The sequence below is a fragment of the Engystomops pustulosus genome, chromosome 8 (genome assembly GCF_040894005.1).
Source record: "Engystomops pustulosus chromosome 8, aEngPut4.maternal, whole genome shotgun sequence".
NCBI classification, from domain to species: domain Eukaryota; kingdom Metazoa; phylum Chordata; class Amphibia; order Anura; family Leptodactylidae; genus Engystomops; species Engystomops pustulosus.
Window position 1 is genome coordinate 113,396,509 of NC_092418.1, and position 14,711 is coordinate 113,411,219.

Here is a 14,711-nt window from a genome sequence, read left to right on the forward strand (position 1 = left end):
CTTGGGTGGAGAATGAAATGTACTTTCTAGAATCCCCTCATTTATGTGAAATCTCACCCGTTTACATATAAAAAATAAAATCTCCACCAGAGTCGGGCTAAATATCACTTTCTGTAGCAGTAGATTTTAACCCTTCACTGCCCAGGTGGTATAAACCAACTCGCCGCAGGTCTAGAAAAATGAGCAAGCAGCCAATGCTTACACAGCGCTTGCATGTCACTGTAAACAATGAAGTCACGCTCAGACCTGGATCCCCACCCCTCATCCCCCTCCTCTGCCCTCCGGGACAATGCCAAATACTCCGCTGACTGCTGGTTGTCCTAGCAGCAGGATGTAAACTAAAGGATTCCCTGCCTCCTGCTGCAGACTTTCTCAGACTGGAGTGGATTGTTTATAACATTGGCACAGTCCGTGTCTACTGCCCAGGATTAGATGCCACCTGAAGAAGACTGTGACCTAGTAGATGACCCCCAGTCATGTCCTCTCCACTGTGATCTCCGCCAGGTAATCGCTTCACCTCCACTTAGCTCAGGTTTCACAGACGCTTTGTCCTGGGAAGTGTAAAGCTTCAGGTGCCAGGTCATGTTACATACAGGTGTCAGGCGGGCATGAAGGATTCTGCCTCTAAGAAGTCTACGTTCCTTAACAAGGGGAAACATTGCAGACCCCCAGATCACATTAGATGAGGTTGAAGAAAAGGACATTGGTCCATCAAGTCCAACCTATAAATCTAGAGTTTCTTCTGCTCTGATGACGCTGAACTAGGGGAAGAAGGTAGGCACAAGCTACACCTTGTTGGCACAGAGGTCGTCCGACACTTGCCAGCAGTCTGGTTATGTCCCGAAATTTAATGTAGACCCAATTATTAGTTATTGGCCGCACGCGGTAACGTAAGGCACCATAAATGTTATAAAAGCAGTAAATGAATGATCTCCCCCCGCCCCTAGAGGAGCGCAGCACCCATGTATCAGCCCCCGGACAGACAGCTCCAATAAGCTCGCTTTATGTCTCTTGTCTCTGGCCAAAGGCATTGGAAGTAAATGGAAAGTTCACTTCTTATGACTCCCCAGGAATTGATGACCATGGATGGAGCTGCGCACAACGGAGAATTGATTTTACCATTTCCGGAAGCTGCTGCAAAGGGAGACGTGGAAGAAGTCATCAGAAGTCTCCGCATCGATCCCACACTTATTAATACTCATCATCCAGAGACTGGGAACACGGCCCTTATAGCGGCTGCCGAGGAAAACCGCTCAGAGGTAAGTGGGTGGATGTAGCAGAGCTGAGTCTGTAACTGACCTGTGATATTAAGTGTAGACAAATATCACAATACAAATATAAAATATGAAGATACTTTAATATGTGATGTGTGGGTACCATAGGATTGCATCGGCCATATTCATAAGTAGCAGATAATTTACCTCCTCGGCTCTGCTACATCTATCTTGGGGCTGCATTAGTGGATTATAATATGGAGGATTTAGGAAGCAGCCTGGGATCCAAGGCTTCTAGGGGGCCCATCATGGCAGCCAAACCACCTGTGAAGTGGATACTGCTCTAAAGAGATAATAAAAAGAGGGACCTTGAGCCCTGAAATCCTTATACAGGCAGTCCCCTACTTAAAAACACTTGACTTACATACGACCCCTAGTTACAAACGGACCCCTGGATATTGGTAATTTATTGTACTTTAGTACTAGGCTACAATAATCAGCTATAACAGTTATCACAGGCGTCTATAGTGAAGCTTTAGTGTTAATCTTGGTTCTTATGACAACCCAACATTTTGAAAATCCAATTGTCACAGAGACCAAAAAAGTTCTGGCTGGGACCACAATGATAAAATATACAGTTCCGACTTACATACAAATTCAACTTAAGAACAAACTTACAGACCCTATCTTGTATGTAACCCGGGGACTGCCTGTACATATATCAGCTCATAAAGGAGCTTTTCCAGGACCTTTGAAGGCACTGCAAAGGTCCTTAAACTGCAGAACGGAAAAACGAATAGAAGGGACCCTCATCCTTTCCCAAGAAGCTTGGTTCTTATACTGTATGTAGGCAGTAAATGTCAAAATTATATAATTAAGGGACCTACAATGTTCAGGCCAGGGCAGTTTTAATCTACCCCTGATGGGCAGTCAACAAGGAGGACAAGAAGTTTAGTGAGATAACTACTGATCTGTGCTCTGTGCTGATGTTTCAGGTGATCGCCCTCCTTCTGGAACTTGGTGCAGATGTCACCGCCAGCAATTTTGCAAACCAGACTGCCGCGCATGTAGCTAATGATGGCGTCCGGGCGCAGCTTCTCTCCGCTGTCACCAGGACCTCATTCCCACAGCTATCCATGATGCAAGGAGATCTGGAGAGGGTCAAGTACCTCCAGGTCAGTGCTCTACTATATAGACACCAATCTCTTTTTACCAATGGGTCCAGGCCCCACCAGGGCTCTAGCATTCTGTGAGTTATGCTACTTCTTCCATCAAAAATACCAGACTGGCCCACAAAACCTAAGGCATTTCTTCTACCTCCGCTTATTCACAGACCTCATTGAAATCATAGGAGACGCTTTGATCCAATTATGTTTTATCCAAGCACATGGGGCTCCCTGCTCTGTATCCGACGACATCCCTGCACAGAACATCTTAGCTCCAGGGTTCACATTCTTATACCTCCAAGTGTTATTTTGATGCCTTGTTTTTCAGTCCATAGGTCATGGTCATTACTTACACAACAGGAACGGACAAGGCCTGACCCCGGCCATGCTGCTGCTCCGGGATGTGGACTTGTTTGACAACCTACAGACTACAGGATCTGACTACCAACCTGTGGCCGTGCTACAGGAACTTCTCAGACACCACGTGTGAGTATACGAGCTATAAATACCCAGCATAGGAAAATATTATCATGTCTGTAGAGTGTACTATTCCCCCATGGACTCACAGTCATCAGGGCCGGCACCAGCGCTAGGCATAACTGAGCAAGTGCTGGGGTCTAGAGCTGCTGGGGGGCCCCATAAGGAATGCATGGAAGTGAGGGGGGCTGTATCTAATGAATCCATAGGGGAAGGGGGGCTGTATATACCATAACCATATGGCTTTTTGGGATGATAAACTAGGGAATATTTTAGGGAACAGGAGGCTGTTTTAGTTTCTGAGTTAGGGTCTGTCGCCCAGGGGCCAACTAAAACCTCGAGCCGACCCTGACAGTCCAGTCTTTGTATATGTGTTTATGGATGATGGCTGGGAAAGCGGCCGCCACACTTAAATATGGATAGATGTTGGGGGCCACAGTGTAATATAAAACTTTATGTGTACAATACAGTGATCAATCTGAGACCCATAAAAGGGATTCATGCACGCCATTACTTTTTGAATAGGGGGGACTATGGGGTACTTCCAATCCCCCATTCTCTTATCCTGTAGATTGGGGATAGATGTATTTCATGGGACAACCTCTGATGCCCTGATCATAAATACCCCATTAGATCTCTACCCCGAGGAGACCTCCTGTATGTGCCCTGTATACAGATATGAATATGATGCAATGAGAGGTTTTTACCATATCTTTACCTCCAGGGACACTGATCTCCTGGACACAATTACCAATGTGTCAGATATGACGAGTCCCCTGAGACGACAGCTGATGGACGCTCTGGAGACACCAGAGACGGGTAAGGAGCGGTATTGTAATGGGACAGGAGGGGCATAACTACTGAATGAATGTCCCATACACAAGTCTCTGCCTTCCAGATGCACACGATGACGCCTCCTGTGACTTGTGCCTCAACACAAAGCCTCCGTTATGTGTCGCTCCACCGGCTATTCAGAATCAGAGCTCCGAGGAGGTAAGACGCTCCCGTCCTGTCTGTCTCTTACCTATAATACTCTTCCCATTCAGGCAGTGTTCGTATTCTTCCAGCTCTTACAAAACTACAACTCCCAACATGCCCCGACAGTCTGTAAGATTATCCTGGAAGATGTAAACTTTTGCAATACCAAACACGACCTACGGTTAGACGTGGCACTGTTTCTGGAGGATGGCAAAGATTTGGTTGCAGATTCTCTTCAAGGGGGTGTCCAGGTTTAGAAAAGACATGTTTATTTTAATTTAAGGACAGCACCACATCCGTCCATAGGTGGCATTAGGTATTGGAGCCCAATATGTAGAATCAGAAAAACAGCAATAGTTTGCTAATTCAATGAACTTTGACAGACCACAAGATGTTTTACTGGGTGGGGGTCCGGGTACTGACACCTCCACTGATTATAAAGTCAAAGCAGCATAAGTTCTCATTGGGTCATTACTGTTGAGAAAGTGGAGCAAGGACTTTCCAGAGGTCTCTCTGCACCCGGACCCCACAACTTACTGTCCTATTGTAAGGAAATATGATGTAGCCTGCTGCATCAGACACTTAGGGACTACCCAAGGGACCGGTAGTCCCTATAGTATATAGCAGTCTGCAGCGAGGAGAGAATCCAGACACTATCACTATTAGTATATAGCACTCTACATGTCTCTGCAGCGAGGAGAGAATCCAGACACTATCACTATTAGTATATAGCACTCTACATGTCTCTGCAGCGAGGAGAGAATCCAGACACTATCACTATTAGTATATAGCACTCTACGTGTCTCTGCAGTGAGGAGAGAATCCAGACACTATGACTATTAGTATATAGCACTCTACGTGTCTCTGCAGTGTGGAGATAATCCAGACACTATCACTATTAGTATATAGCACTCTACTTGTCTCTGCAGCGAGGAGAGAATCCAGACACTATCACTATTAGTATATAGCACTCTACATGTGTCTGCAGCGAGGAGAGAATCCAGACACTATTAGTATATAGCACTCTACGTCTTTGCAGCGAGGAGAAAATCCAGACACTATCACTATTAGTATATAGCACTCTACTTGTCTCTGCAGCGAGGAGAGAATCCAGACACTATCACTATTAGTATATAGCACTCTACATGTGTCTGCAGCGAGGAGAGAATCCAGACACTATTAGTATATAGCACTCTACGTCTTTGCAGCGAGGAGAAAATCCAGACACTACCACTATTAGTATATAGCCCTCTACGTGTCTGCAGCGATGAGAGAATCCAGACACTACCACTATTAGTATATAGCACTCTACGTGTCTGCAGCGAGGAGAGAATCCAGACACTACCACTATTAGTATATAGCACTCTACGTGTCTGCAGCGAGGAGAGAATCCAGACACTATTAGTATATAGCACTCTACGTGTCTGCAGCGAGGAGAAAATCCAGACACTATCACTATTAGTATATAGCACTCTACTTGTCTCTGAAGTGAGGAGAGAATCCAGACACTACCACTATTAATATATAACACTCTACATGTCTCTGCAGCGAGGAAAGAATCCAGACACTATCACTATTAGTATATAACACTCTACTTGTCTCTGCAGGGAGGAGAGAATCCAGACACTATAACTATTAGTATATAGCACTCTACGTGTCTCTGCAGGGAGGAGAGAATCCAGACACTATAACTATTAGTATATAGCACTCTACATGTCTCTGCAGGGAGGAGAGAATTCAGACACTATAACTATTAGTATAGAGCACTCTACGTGTCTCTGCAGGGAGGAGAGAATCCAGACACTATCACTATAAGTATATAACACTCTACATGTCTCTGCAGCGAGGAGAGAATCCAGACACTATAACTATTAGTATAACGCACTCTACGTGTCTCTGCAGCAAGGAGAGAATCCAGACATGATCCTTATTAGTATATAGCACTCTACATGTCTCTGCAGCGAGGAGAGAATCCAGACACCATCACTATTAGTATATAGCACTCTACGTGTGTCTGCAGCGAGGAGAGAATCCAGACACTATTAGTATATAGCACTCTACGTGTCTGCAGCGAGGAGAAAATCCAGACACTATTAGTATATAGCACTCTACGTCTTTGCAGCGAGGAGAAAATCCAAACACTATCACTATTAGTATATAGCACTCTACATCTCTGCAGCTAGGAGAGAATCCAGACACTAAAGCTATTAGTATATAGCACTCTACGTGTCTCTGCAGCGAGGAGAGAATCCAGACACTAAAGCTATTAGTATATAGCACTCTATGTGTCTCTGCAGCTAGGAGAGAATCCAGACACTATCACTATTAGTATATAGCACTCTATGTGTCTCTGCAGCTAGGAGCGAATCCAGACACTATCACTATTAGTATATAGCACTCTACGTGTCTCTGCAGTGAGGAGAGAATCCAGACACTATAACTATTAGTATATAGCACTCTACGTCTTTGCAGTGAGGAGAAAATCCAAACACTATCACTATTAGTATATAGCACTCTACATCTCTGCAGCTAGGAGAGAATCCAGACACTAAAGCTATTAGTATATAGCACTCTATGTGTCTCTGCAGCTAGGAGAGAATCCAGACACTATCACTATTAGTATATAACACTCTACATGACTCTGCAGCGAGGAGAGAAGCCAGACACTATCACTATTAGTATATAACACTCTACATGTCTCTGCAGCAAGGAGAGAATCCAGACACTATCACTATTAGTATATAGCACTCTACATGTCTCTGCAGTGAGGAGAGAATCCAGACACTATAACTATTAGTATATAACACTCTACATGTCTCTGCAGTGAGGAGAGAAGCCAGACACTATCACTATTAGTATATAGCACTCTACATGTCTCTGCAGCAAGGAGAGAATCCAGACACTATCACTATTAGTATATAACACTCTACATGTCTCTGCAGGGAGGAGAGAATCCAGACACTATCACTATTAGTATGTAGCACTCTACATGTCTCTGCAGCGAGGAGAGAATCCAGACACTATCACTATTAGTATATAGCACTCTACATGTCTCTGCAGCAAGGAGAGAATCCAGACACTATCACTATTAGTATATAACACTCTACATGTCTCTGCAGGGAGGAGAGAATCCAGACACTATCACTATTAGTATATAGCACTCTACATGTCTCTGCAGTGAGGAGAGAATCCAGACACTATCACTATAAGTATATAGCACTCTACATGTCTCTGCAGCGAGGAGAGAATCCAGACACTATCACTAGTAGTATATAACACTCTACGTCTCTGCAGCAGAGGCTGGAGACCGCTTTGTCCTCCATTGGTTTGGATTTCGCCGTCTGTGTCACGCTCATCCACCTGCCTCTTGAGTAACAATCGCTCAGCCGTATCGCGTGTTACCAGATGGTTGGCACAAGTCCTTCACGTCGCTCTCACTACAATGACAAATGACTAATTGTGTAACAGGATAAGAATGAGGGCAGCTGCCTATAGACACAATGCAATTGGCCAATCTCCCGGTTATTATGGGATTTGCAGACATACAATATCCATAGGGCCCATATATCTATAGAACTTTTGTACCAAATCAATTACCTTATATACTGATACTACCTTATACAAGCCAAGTTTTTTTCAGCACAGTTTTTGTACTGAAAAGCCCCTCTTGGCTTATATTCAAATATTTGTATATATGATGCACAAATTTTATTATTGGGGGCTCTGCAGGACATTTTGTTATTGGAGGGGCTGTGCAGGACATTTTATTATTGGGGGGCTCTGAGGGGCATTTTATTATTGGGGGCTCTATTCTGAAAATGTTATTAATGGGGGGTTTTCTGCAGGACATTTTATTATCGAGAGGGCTCGGCAGTACATTTTATTATTGGGGTGGCTCTGCAGTACATTTTATTATTGAGGGGGCTCTGTAGTACATTTTATTATTGAGGAGGCTCTGCAGGACATTTCATTATTGAGGGGGACTCTACAGGACATTTTATTATTGAGGGGGGCTCTGCAGGACATTTTATTATTGAGGGGGGCTCTGCAGTACATTTTATTATTGAGGGGGGCTCTGCAGTACATTTTATCGGGGGGGGGGGCTCTTCAGGACATTTTATTATTAAGGGGGGGTTCTGCAGGACATTTTACTATTGAGGGGAGCTTTGCAGGACATTTTTTAATTGAGGTAGGGCTCTGCAGTACATTTTATTATTGAGGGGCTCTGCAGTACATTTTATTATTGAGGGGCTCTGCAGGACATTTTATTATTGAGGGGGCTCTGCAGTACATTTTATTATTGAGGGGGCTCTGCAGTACATTTTATTATTGATGGGGCTCTGCAGTACATTTTATTATTGAGGTGGCTCTGCAGGACATTTTATTATTGAGGGGGCTCTGCAGTACATTTTATTATTGATGGGGCTCTGCAGTATGTTTTATTATTGAGGGGGCTCTGCAGGACATTTTATTATTGGGGGGCTGCTTATACTCAAGTCAATAAGTGTTTCCTTGTCTCACAGTTTTCTTCTATTCGAGTTTATCCAGTACTGTGCCCGGCAGCGTTTCCAGGGGCCACCTATAATGGGCAGGGGGTAATAATGTAGTTATATGTTGACAGATCTCACTTTTTGCAGGTCAGTGGTGATGGGATTTCCAATGATCTTGTAGAGGAGAAGCTGGACCCTGCAGCAGGTAAATGACTCAATCCTACAACACTGGGAGGTTATACTATTATACTATCCTTACAGCGCAAACTCAGACCACACCTCCTGAAAATTGCCAGATATAATTGTGGAAGAACTATCGTCCTGACACTGCTGTTCTCTTTGCTCCAGTCCCCTGCTTTCGTTTGCTCCAAGAAACAGCTACATCAAACATCTCAATACAGAGTGCCAAGCGCACAGCAGTGTGAGGACACAGCCCTAGTGCTACACACTCACAGTCACCTGACTTTGCAGGATATAAGCTGCCATGATCGATTGCCACCCACTAATTAATTTCTTCTTACTCCAGGGCCGGGGGCAAAAGCCGAACTCCAAGAAGAAATTTATTTCCAAGAAATGGAAAACATTCACCAAACACAAGGACGGTAAGAATAATTGAGGGCCATTGGGTCACGTAATGTCAAATGTATACGGTCTTATAAATTCTCATCGTTTTCAAGATCTCTGCTTGCTGTCAATGAATGAAAACATGTTATAAGAATTTAGAAGGATATAACTGGTCCTGGTGGTTGTTCACTAAATCCTCCCCAGTGATTGGCGCAGATGCGAGTTACCTCCCCATAGAAGTCAATGGATCAATACCCCCAGTATCCTGTCACAGAAGGATTTGCGGTGGGACAGCGCCTTTAAGATTGGCACTTAGTGTGCTGAAGTGAATGCACCAAACCTAGTCTTAAAGGGGTTGTCCAGGATTTGAACAAAGTGCAGTAATTCTTCCAAAAACAGTGCCACCGTCTCCATGCAAAGTGAATTAGAAAAAAACAAAAAAGTTCTACAAGTTATTCGCCATGAATCTAAAAAAAACAGGCGATACCCACACGGTGCGACCTGCATTAGAATAAAATCTCTCTAAATTACAGCTTTGTGTCACAGGAAAAGAAACTCCATCTCCAGACGATGGGTCACTGATCCGACCCCCGAGCACTTGACCCGGCAATCGTCCCTTAAAAGGCAGCCATCCCTTCCCCCGCTTCACATGAGGACAGGGGGAGAAGTCAGCAAGCTGGAGGGGCTGGGGCTCAGATACCTGGTGCAGGAGTCTTATTCTGAACCCAACGTGTTAGATTGTGACTATAATCCAGACCCGCTCTGTAACATCAAGTCCATAAAGGGGCACATCTGGCAGAGTAAGTCATTACTATGGTGTGTCCAGTGCATGTAATAGTAGAATTCTATTTTGTAGAGTCCAATTATTAATATTGTATTGCTGTAAGATTACCATATTTACTCGAGTATAAGCCTAGTTTTTCAGCACAAAAAAATGTGCTGAAAACCCAAACTTGGCTTATACTCGAGTAAAAAAAAATATATATCTAAACTCACCTTTCTGGCTTTCCCCAATGCTCGCTATATACTGGGGCAGGGGGATGGCTATATACTGGGGATATGGGCTGGCAGGCTATATACTGGGGGGCAGGTGCTGGCTATATACTATGGGGCAGGGTCCAGCAGACTATATACTGGGGGGCAGGATCCAGCAGGCTATACACTGGGGGGCAGGTGCTGGCTATATACTGGGGGGCAGGATCCAGCAGGCTATATACTGGGGGGCAGGTGCTGGCTATATACTATGGGGAAGGGTCCAGCAGACTATATACTGGGGGGCAGGATCCAGCAGGCTACATACTGGGGGGCAGGTGCTGGCTATATACTATGGGGAAGGGTCCAGCAGACTATATACTGGGGGGCAGGATCCAGCAGGCTATATACTGGGGGGCAGGTGCTGGCTATATACTGGGGGGCAGGATCCAGCAGGCTATATACTGGGGGGCAGGTGCTGGCTATATACTGGGGGGCAGGTGCTGGCTATATACTGGGGGGCAGGGTACGGCAGGCTATATAATAGGGGGAGGCTGTGACCAATGCATTTTCCCACCCTCGGCTTATACTCAAGTCAATAGGTTTCCCAGGCTTTTTGTGGTAAAATTAGGGGCCTCGGCTTATACTTGAGTCGATACGGTATGATATTTTTATTGCTCAGATTAGACACTGGGTCTTGTGATAAGAGAATTAGAATTTATTTTTACCCCATAGGCCAATAAAAAGGCTCTAGGGGGCTAATTTGGGGTAGTTTACCTCTAGGTGAGAGATTATTGACCTGTTTTACATGGACTGAGCTGAACAGGCTGAAAGTATCAAAGAACGGTCCACTATATATCACGTTCTGGTTCTGACCTAGTCGATAGGTATTTTGGAGCAATGGTTACAGTGGAGCTTGTGCACACACAGATAACCCAGAAAGACCACCAGTAGATAAGATTCATCACTTACGAGTGCAAAACAGAATAACATTTACACTCCTTACATGTCCGGTCACTGGAAAAAAAAAGCCATAGATTAAAAATTATTGGTCCATTATTTTCAATGTATGAGTGATAAGTTTAGATTTTCAGTCTGGGAGTTGGATGTGGAAACTATTTTTGCAGACGGCTCAACTTCATAGCTTTTCTTTTGTTTTTAAGGATTGGCTTCATCTGAATCTTCAAGAGATAGCAAGGTATGTTTTACCCATAATACATGGGGCCTTATTAGTCTAGTACTAGTATTAATCCAAAAATGGCTAATATTGGCCAATGGCGAGGTATGGTGTTTACCACATGCGGCTGGCAGGCGGCCAGGTAATGTGAAAAAAAGTTTTATAAAGTAGTGTCAGAATGCAGACAAAGGCATTTTTTTTAAATCAACAAAGCAAAGGCTATTGTGAGCTGTATGTGGGAGATTTAAAAAAAAGACAGCGCTCCCTAGTGCACAGGTTATCCTTACATAAAGAAAAGCTGAAAATTGCAGACAAATAGCTGCTCATCTTAAGGAGTTGTAGAGGAGTTGAAGACATATCACATGCAAAACTGCTGCTGTCCAATCTGTGGGGGTCAATGTTCCCTGGATAATCACGTAGCAGGTGTAGTATCCCACACAGAGATCCAAAAGGCAAAAAAAAGGACTTTCATCAGGTGTTGGTAAAAAGTGATGGATTATTTTTATTTTTTTTTTTTGTTTGTTTTTCACCTGAGGATGTGCCATCTGTTCGCTGTCAAATGCGTTCCGTGCGAAACACATTGTTCATCATTTTTTATGCTTTGTTAAACATAAATTAACAAACCATCACTTTTTGCCCGCGCCTGGAGAAAGTCCTGTTTTCTTTCCCTTTGGATCTCCATGTGGGATCCTATACTAGGTTACTAGTGACTTTCCCGGTGAGAGGTTCACTTGAGGCTACACTCACACTAACGTGTGCCCGCCGTACTACTCGGCTCTGGGGAGAGGAGGAGGTATATACGTCCCGCCTTACGGCAGTGTGAATATAACCTTAATGAGATGACTCTGCTGACCTTGTCCCACTCAACACAACAAAGCTACACTAGTGCTGCAGAAGAACGACAGCCTGGGTCTATAGCGTGTGCCGCAGTGACAAGTGTGTGTTATATAATAAAAGGAACCATAAAATTATAAAAGGTTGTACCCCAAATATTTAAAAAAAGAAGCTTGATTTTCTTTTTCTGTATTTTCTCTTCCACTTTAGACTTTCCCACCATTGAGTCATTCCCCTCGATCCCTTTTACCCACCAGACTAAGACCTTTGTCAAAGACCCACTTAAGAAATAAAGGCGGCCACAGATCCCGCACAGCGGTAAGTTGTGACGAGCCTGACGATTCAGGCATCGAAGGGTCGCCCTGTGAAGAGAAACTTCAGAAATCATTACAAACCTCAGAGGACATGATCTTATCTAGAGATTTGGTTCACATAAGTTTGGATTGTTGCATTTGTTCGGGAAACCAGAAGAGCCATAGGGAGGATTGTGCAAAGACTGCAGAGGGCAGAAGCAGGACGGAATCTGGAAGAAGAGAGACTGTAGCCGAAAGAGAAACGCCAAGAATACACATAAGCTGCCGAGACCTGAAACCACTGCTGCATACTAATGGTGAGGCACAAGCGAGAAACTGCAGGGAGATGGCGGCTTCTTCTCTACACCTTGAACTGGGACATGGTGAAAGCTTCAAGAAAAACAGAACAAGTGATATGGAAGAAGAGAATGTGCCAGGCATAAGAGACGACAAACAGCTAGAGATACAAAGAAGTGAAGACAAGCTGGAGACTGCTACATCGAACAATGAAGAGTCTAAGAAAGTAGAACTCAAAATCATGGACTCCTCAAGGTCACCCAGAACGGGTCATGTTCCTTTTGTACATATCACTTTCTCCGAGCAGGAGCCAGAGAGAGAGGCTAATTGTTCTCCATGTAAACCTCTTTTTACGAAACGAAAAACAAAGCCTGGCTCCCTCCTGCTCAACGGGAACCACAGCTTCAACGTGCTTGCCCAGAAAGAAAATGAAAAGACTAAGAAAAACAGGAAGGGGAGGATCATGTCTGCTCCCGATACCACCAAGCAACAAAGACCTCTGTCCAACAGTAACCGCGGCCATGGGAAGAACGTTCCTCTACCCACCCTAGTATATTCCTCTGTGCCATCACCAACAAAAGTGGCCAAAAAAGTGGCCTATCCGGCAAAAGGAAGCACCGACCGAAGTATTCAAAGATCCCAAACCCAACTCACTCTCTACGCACCGAAGCGAATCAACTCGCCAAGTAACACGCCCATGATCCCAAGATCAAAGTCATCCCATGATTTCCAGGATATCCAATACAGTGATATGTTTGCTGAGATAACGTCTCAACAAGGTAGTGGTCCGGCCATGTACCAGATGTTCCCATCTACAGTCTATGTCAATGCGTTTAACCCTTGCAGAGAAACCAACTCGGCTTCCTCCAGCAGGACTCGTTCCTCAAAAGGTTCCCGTGCAAATTCCTCTAGAGATAGCAGTGCCAGATCTAAAAGAACAAAGCCAAAGAGCAAAAAGACCTCCTCTGCTTCAAGCCACCGTCGTCGAAATTCATCATCAAAGTTGGAAGTGATAGAGAAGGCCCAAAATAAGAAGGAGAACACGGTCATCATTTCTGGTGTGGACTGGGAGATTAAAGCAGAAAAACAAAATGGAGGCAACATCAAGTTTCCTTTGGATGGGATGATGGATATTAAGAATCAGAACTTTGAGTTAACCACCATCAATGAGGCCACTATAGAAAACTCAATCACTAGTCAAACGGTCAAAGAAACACTCAAAACGTCGAGGGAACCGGAGAGGAGATCCAACAAGATGGAATCTGATGATCCTAAATCTGGGGATGTGGGTCTTCTACAAGAAATGGAAGACCTTGGAGTCCTCAACAGTAACTGCCATAGGGATAGTAGCCATAATGTCCAGGCTCCTATAAGTGGTAGAACAACGCCACCAAATTGTGATCTAAACCCAACCCAAGCAAATCCACAGCCCCAACAAGACCAAGGGCTCGGTGACTTGGTGAATGATGATAAGACACGAGTGTCTGAAAACAATACAGAGGATGAAGAATGCACTTCCCAAAACATCCAGGGGGCTCAGTGTCTCACAGGCAGCGAGCAACTTACCGACGACCTTATATGCTGCCTGAAAAAATTGATAATCGATAAAGAAGCCATTGGTTCCCTGCCAGATGAGAGCGAAGGGGAAGAAAGCGGACATTTTCGTGAATGGCAAGATGTCGACGATGAGAATGAACCACGAGATGTAGAACCGGTAGGTGACAATATGTAGCGGCAGGTGACAATATGCAGCGGCAGGTGACAATATGTAGCGGTAGGTGACAATATGTAGCGGTAGGTGACAATATGTACCGATAAGTGACAATATGTAGCGCTAGGTGACAATATGTAGCGGCAGGTGACAATATGCAGCGGTAGGTGACAATATGTACCGATAAGTGACAATATGTAGCAGTAAGTGACAATATGCAGCGGCAGGTGACAATATGTACCGATAAGTGACAATATGTAGTGGCAGGTGACAATATGTAGCAGTAAGTGACAATATGCAGCGGCAGGTGACAATATGCAGCGGCAGGTGACAATATGTAGCGGCAGGTGACAATATGTAGCGGCAGGTGACAATATGTAGCAGTAAGTGACAATATGTAGCGGCAGGTGACAATATGTAGCGGCAGGTGACAATATGTAGCGGCAGGTGACAATATGTAGCGGCAGGTGACAATATGTAGCGGCAGGTTATCAAATGAAATGATTGAAATTCCCTACGACAATGTAGCCGCGTCACT

At 44.5% G+C, this 14,711-nt stretch overlaps 1 protein-coding gene across 2 annotated transcripts in view; it reads left to right on the top strand.

The window, feature by feature from the left end:
- Positions 1-314: 314 nt before the first annotated feature.
- The window catches only part of MAP3K19 (mitogen-activated protein kinase kinase kinase 19), a 32,943-nt gene continuing 18,546 nt past the window's right edge, over positions 315-14,711 (top strand). For both annotated transcript variants that reach the window (XM_072122270.1, XM_072122271.1), the window contains exons 1-11: positions 315-504; positions 1,071-1,259; positions 2,210-2,389; positions 2,709-2,866; positions 3,582-3,676; positions 3,756-3,850; positions 8,473-8,530; positions 8,852-8,927; positions 9,436-9,689; positions 11,025-11,059; positions 12,083-14,176. In XM_072122270.1, the coding sequence (XP_071978371.1) occupies positions 433-504; positions 1,071-1,259; positions 2,210-2,389; positions 2,709-2,866; positions 3,582-3,676; positions 3,756-3,850; positions 8,473-8,530; positions 8,852-8,927; positions 9,436-9,689; positions 11,025-11,059; positions 12,083-14,176 (3,306 nt within the window). In that variant the 5' untranslated portion in view covers positions 315-432. The remainder of the gene's footprint in view (positions 505-1,070; positions 1,260-2,209; positions 2,390-2,708; positions 2,867-3,581; positions 3,677-3,755; positions 3,851-8,472; positions 8,531-8,851; positions 8,928-9,435; positions 9,690-11,024; positions 11,060-12,082; positions 14,177-14,711) is intronic.